Source organism: Drosophila erecta, unplaced genomic scaffold (genome assembly GCF_003286155.1).
Source record: "Drosophila erecta strain 14021-0224.00,06,07 unplaced genomic scaffold, DereRS2 tig00000021-arrow-pilon, whole genome shotgun sequence".
Taxonomy (NCBI): Eukaryota; Metazoa; Arthropoda; class Insecta; order Diptera; family Drosophilidae; genus Drosophila; species Drosophila erecta.
Genome location: NW_020825198.1, coordinates 1436331 through 1442330, shown reverse-complemented (window position 1 = coordinate 1442330; position 6000 = coordinate 1436331). Strand labels below are relative to the sequence as shown.

Below are 6000 nucleotides of genomic sequence, written 5' to 3'. Positions count from 1 at the left end.
TCTGTCTATACATTTTGAGTTTCATTTCAAGGAGTAATGTTCTGGATGGCCGCCTGTTCAATTATCACATTCATATTGAATTTATGGAGTACAAGGCAAATTGCCAGCATCAAAACGTCGCTGGGAATTGATGGCCTCGATCGGGCAACTATGGAAAAACCCTTTCCAATCAATCCGGCGTTTCACCCCCATCCACCTGCCCACTTTTGCATTTCCGATTTGGCACTTTCATCAGACTGCCCGCGCTTCCCTTTTCGCCTTTTTGCCATTTGCCATTCGAGCAGGAACAGGAACAAAGTAATCAATCATTTTGCCAAACCATCAGAAACATGACAATCTGCCAGAAAATTTGCGTAACGTTTCTCGATTCACCGTTGGCGGGGTAGGGAATGTAGTGGAGGATGATTCCATCGATGATATATCACTGCAATTTCGAATATTCATTTCTCCGCTGTTGTTTTTCGACGCCAGCTCCTCCTCATCATCCTGGCCAGCCCAGTGCCGTGCTCATTTCAAATGCGTTCCGCATCCGCGACGAGGATGTGGAGTGTGGAGTGGAGTGGGTGGTGGCTGGGGCGGATTGGAGTGGAGTGGACAGTGGAAACGCCACTTGGCGGACGTGCCAGGCGCTCCAATGCTCGGTCCTCGGATGGATGATGCCGGTGTCATTGTCATTGTCGCCTCCCCCATTCTCCTCCTACTTCACGCACGGTGTCTCAATTATTGAAGAGATGCAGTGTGAAAGCGAAAAGTGAATATGTGCACTTGGAAAAAGTTCTGTGACCTTTTCAGTTTCTAAACAAATTTTGAAAGAAGTGTGACAATTACTGGCATATAGCTATAAACTTTGGCTCGGTTTCTTTGCTGGGAAAACGCTAGATGTCTAAAGAATTCGTGAATTTGCATAACACAAGTGTTATTCTTTCGGTGTAGAATGGCGGCAGGAGTTGGCAATCTGCGCATTGACAACCATTTAAATGTTACGCATTCACGGTAACTTCCACAACGTGACTTGCTGAGGCGAAACATTTTTAAAGTGATTCGCAGTGAGGAGACCATGTAAATTGCCTGGATCCAGTGAGTTATGAAAGTGAAATGGATTTGTGATTGCCGGCCAGACGAGCAGCATGCGAAAAGGCGAACGCATTAGAAGAAGCCTGGCCCAAACGCAGCCGCGGCGAACCCAAAACATATATAAATTTTAATTATTCCCGCGAATCGGGGGCCAAGAAAAACGAATGCATTCTGAGATCCCAATACCAAATACCACCGATCCTGTGCCAAGTCGGCGAATGGCGAATGGAATTGAAATTCCATTGTGAGTATTTTTGGGGGCGTTGCCGGCGCGTCGAGAAAAAATGCAATAAATATGCATATGAGAGAGCTCACCTCCGTGGAGTTGCCTCCAAAAGGAGTCCCGAGGAGTCGAGTTATGGCGATTTGAATAATTTGGTTCCCACACTTTCGAAGATCTCTCTCAACTGGCAGTCCAGCCAGATCAGCCGGCCCAGCCGTTTTTAATTAAAGTTATTAATACGGCTCCTCCGACTAGGTGATTTACCTAACCACAAGGCCTCCGTCTGCCCATTCCATGCTCCACACCGTTGACTTCTGACTTCTGACTCATGAGGCGGCTACTTATCGGAACTGGAACTGTAAGGTGTCCTTAAGCCCCGAACTCGATCGGCAATTAAATGCCGCACACATTGTTGGCAACTGCTTAATTATCCATTCGATCCCATTCAATCCCATTCGATTCGATTCGAAAAGGAGCCGCCTTTAACTCGATTGCCTTGTCCATCGGACCTTTGGTCTTAGGTCTTAAGGAAAGGAGCCAACGAATTAACATGTAATTATCTCAGCTTGGGCCGCTGGCCAAAGGAAACGCATCGAATCGCCGGCGACACCCGGACCACAAACAAGCCTGGCTAATAGTGTTGGCAACCTGGCTATCGTCAACGAAACTAAGCCAGGTCTACGAAGAAATGGCCAGGTAAAAGTAGCCAAATAAAGCAGCGGGCTTCCGACAACTGCAAACAGGAATCTCTTAAGACAAAGTCATCTTGTGTAATTTGTTTTAAGGTTAGCCGTAATCAGGAGCATCACTGGTGGCTGCAGCCTAGACCCCAGAAAAGATACAGATACAAACCAGATCGAGGCTGAGGTAGCAGCTGCCGCAGGTTGCGTGCGTGCCGCTTCTTCCTCCGCCCCTCTTGATTCCTAATACCCGCTCCCGGGGGCGTGGCCCTTCTTAGGCGGATTCCCAAATTGATCTCGGACCTGGTTGGACCCTTCAGCCGACCACCCGCACTAATCAGACGAAGGCAAGGGGCAGTGGCGCTAAAGTTGTCAGTCGCCTTGTCCGCAGGCGACGATCCTCTACACCCTAATTAGGTGTTATCTACGACTTGGGTTTTCCTGCTCCTTTAATGTGGCCGACAGGGTGAGAAGGTTCCGTGGAGTGTTTAAATGCGGACCTCCGAGCACTTTCACTTCACACAAGCGGCTAGGCGCCAGCCAAATTCCACAAATTAAAGGCAGCATTTCTTGTACGTATTACTTTAAGTTTCATAAACCACCTGCATAAATAAGTTGTTAGCTTGCAGACGAGCATGACGCAATCTGTGGACTGACTCATTCTCCCACGCATTTGGCGCCACTTGCCACGCGGATGAGTGTAATCCATCACTGACGCACTTGTCCACTCGCTGTACTTATCACTGCCCGGTACTCGGTAGTCGGTAGTGTACAGCGCTCATTGTCCGAGTTCCACTTCATGGCGACTGTTTTGCGCAATTGATGGCAATCAAGGGCAGGGCAATTGCCGCGATCAGCGCTGGCGAAGACTCCTCCATTCCGTCTCATCACGGGATGACACATCCGGAAGCGGGCAATCAGCGAACCGGTGGAAAGCGGATTCCGCTGATTTGAGCGGGGTCACTAATTGTGACCCACTCTCGCCGTTCATCTATGAATGCAACTGCAAGTGCTGATCATAAATTGGGTAAACTGGGACACGAATCTTTGAAATTTTCCCGACGCGGAATCGTCCAGAGTTCAGAGTTGTGTTAAAGTTCTTTGATGAAGAGTGAAACCCATTGTCATCAGCCATGACTGAAATAGTTAGTGTAGCCTTTACATTTTATAGAAAACGCTTAAACTATTTATTTAACAGGCTTGCATATACAATACTTCTTGATCATTGGGTCTTTTGTGCACTTGCTGTACTTCTCGCAGGACTCCAATCGACTCAGCTCGTCCGCATTCATAGCCAAGGTTTCCTTTTCCGTGTTCCACTGTACAGTGGCCTCGAAATGCGCCGAACTCGGATTAGTGTCGAAAGTGATTTGGTAGGTGTGCAGCTGCTCGTCCTCCAGCGAGTCATCGGTAAGTGCGAGTCTGCGATCCATGTAGAGGACCTTCTTTAAAGTATAACTCTGGCAAAGCTTCGTAAGATTTCTATACCGCAAATGCTCGTTCATATGACGCACCACCTCGCGGGCCACTTTCTTAATGAGAATTTGGTTGGTCACCGTTTCGGTGGGTTCGCAGGAACACCACTTTTCACGGATTCCCGCATGGGAACAATTCCTGTCAAGCGGAAGTTGGAAGAACAGGGATTGGCACAGTTTACACTGTGATGCCTGGAGCTTTGGCCGGAAATCCGCCATAGAAGTGGCATTTAGCTGGAGCAGATGGTGCAGGGTCATGTAAAGGTCGAAGCTTGAGGACAGCCGATTCTGGTTGACCTTTAGGCTTGCCACATACTGGGGGTATCTCTTCCTGAACCAGGATGGCACATGCATGAACATTACGGGCAGACGTTCTTCCAGATAACCCGATTTTGAACGCTGTCGCGTTACACCGTTTCTATAGCCATGATTACTTAGCAGCATTACTATTGAACTATTGAAAAAGCCAAGTTTCTCGTACAACAAGAGGGAGTCCAAGAGCACCTGATCCAAGGCAGTGGCTCCTAGGAAATCCTGGTGGGTGAAACTACTGCTCCGAAAGATTCCAAAAACGGGTGCTGCGTTCTGAAAGCGTTGCATAAACTGCCTGGCAAAGTCAAACAGGTATTTGAAACCCAACCTGCGTCCAAGGCAGAAGGCATTGCCAAATTCGCGCCTGGTCTTTAAAATACTTTCCAAAGCCACAACAAAGTTTCTAAGGTAGTAATCCACTGGCTGCTTCTTGAAACCTGGATTGCGGTTGTTAAATGTGCTGATCTTGCCGCCGTCTTCTCCGAAAGCTGTCATGTAGCCGTTCTTCTTAAACAGCTGCCAAATGTACTTCAGTTTGTCAATAAATCCGCCGCGCCTGAGTTGACCATTCAATTGAGCTTTTTCCTCGGCATTTCCAGTGAGCAAAGCCAAAAGATTGGGCAGGGCATTTTCACCGACCTTATTGTATCCCTGCATTTCAAACCATCCCGATCCCTGCAAGAATTTATGCACCTTGGGCATAGAGCGTCTCAGGTTCATGCGGGATGTGGAGTCTATGCCCAGGATGATCACATTCGGCTTGGACTCCAGATCTGGGGGAGGATCCTCTGGTTTCTTCAGGCGATCCTGCACAAACAGAAAGGCGTCCTTTTGGAGAAGTTTCAATTGAGCTTTTCCATTTACGGCGTGGCATTGGGTAAGGATGAAGTCTATTGTCTTGGGTACCAGAAACGATTGACTTATGGGTTGAGGACTGGAAAGACTGCAAGGGAAAAGTTACAGCTAAAGCTAATATGTATGTGTATAGCTTTTAGTGAAACCTACCTAAAATCTTTATCCGGAAATGAAGATTTCTTTTTGCGGCCTATCACCTGATATTTGCACTTGAGTGTTGCATTACCGAACTTTTTTAAAAGCTGCTCAGCGGCGTTATCATCGATTTTGATCCTGTATTGTCGCAGATCCGCATCGAACTCACTTATTAGCAAATCTCTATCAGTGCTACACTGCCTAAATTGTTTTCGCTTAAAGAATTTCATAATGTCTGCGGAAAAAGGATCCATTTGAGGCATTTTGCACGACGCACTGTTTACGTAAAACATTCTGTTCTGCGCAGTTTTTTCGCCATTCGAATAGTGCGAGTGCAGACTCAATTTGGCTGCGCATAATAAAAACTGAATACTACACAGTAGGAAGACATATCTGCCCAGACTCATTGTGCCAACTGAATTGTCATTAGACAAGCTTTTATGGGAATATATTTCCTAGTTGCGAAATTCGATGCGCTTCTTTTGAGTTTGCTATGGTTCAGGTAAGACATGGAACTAGTTTTTAGAGTTGTGCAACTCTTAAGCCAAGTGCTCTGTTTGGTATTCATTCTGGTTGCCATTTCGCTGTATTCCGCACTTCTCAAATTCATATTTATGCGAGTTTGAGAGACTGCACAAGCACACAAATCAAGCCGACTACGAGTATCTGGAACTGCGGGCGATATCTTCCTTTCCGTGTTTACGGCGTTATGGCGTGAGACACTGAGACATGGGCAATTATGTAAATATGCGGCGGCGCCTGTTCGCGACGAAGGACTAAGGACGAAGGACACAATGGGACAACCGCAAATTATTGCCGGCCATTTGGCGAATGAATGCGTGACAGAACACAGAACACAGGGCACAGGGAACACTCCTCGAATGGAAACGGGGGGTATTCGCAGGAGACACTCGCGCACAAGGACAATGGCGGGCGCGGCGGGAGTGGCAGCGAGGTCAAAGGTCAGCCGCGCTAATGTTGTGCTAATTGCTAATTGCGATTGGAACGCGGTGGAAAGCAGCAAACGGCACAAAGGAGCAGCTCAGGCGGCGCTATGGCCTAATTGAGGTGTCCTTGCTGCGATGATTTACTGCCAGGGGATTGGGAAGGAGGTAGCTGCAGCTACACTGGAAACACACACTAAGCGGATTTTGCATTTCTTGCATACAGAAGTAGAACAAGTTCTAGATGTAAGAACTGCTCTTACGCAACATTTTCTTTCTCCGAGTGCAGTCCTAGCCTTTAG

The 6000-nt window shown here is 47.5% G+C and overlaps 1 protein-coding gene across 1 annotated transcript; it reads right to left on the bottom strand.

Annotated features, from left to right (window-relative positions):
• Positions 1–3142: 3142 nt before the first annotated feature.
• Positions 3143–5149, bottom strand: LOC6545908. The gene is made up of 2 exons (XM_001971096.3): positions 4770–5149; positions 3143–4707 (listed from the first exon to the last, which is right to left on the bottom strand). The coding sequence occupies exons 1-2, from the start codon at positions 5045–5047 to the stop codon at positions 3165–3167; spliced, it is 1821 nt and encodes a 606-aa protein (XP_001971132.2). The 5' UTR covers positions 5048–5149; the 3' UTR covers positions 3143–3164.
• Between the last annotated feature and the right edge of the window lie 851 nt (positions 5150–6000).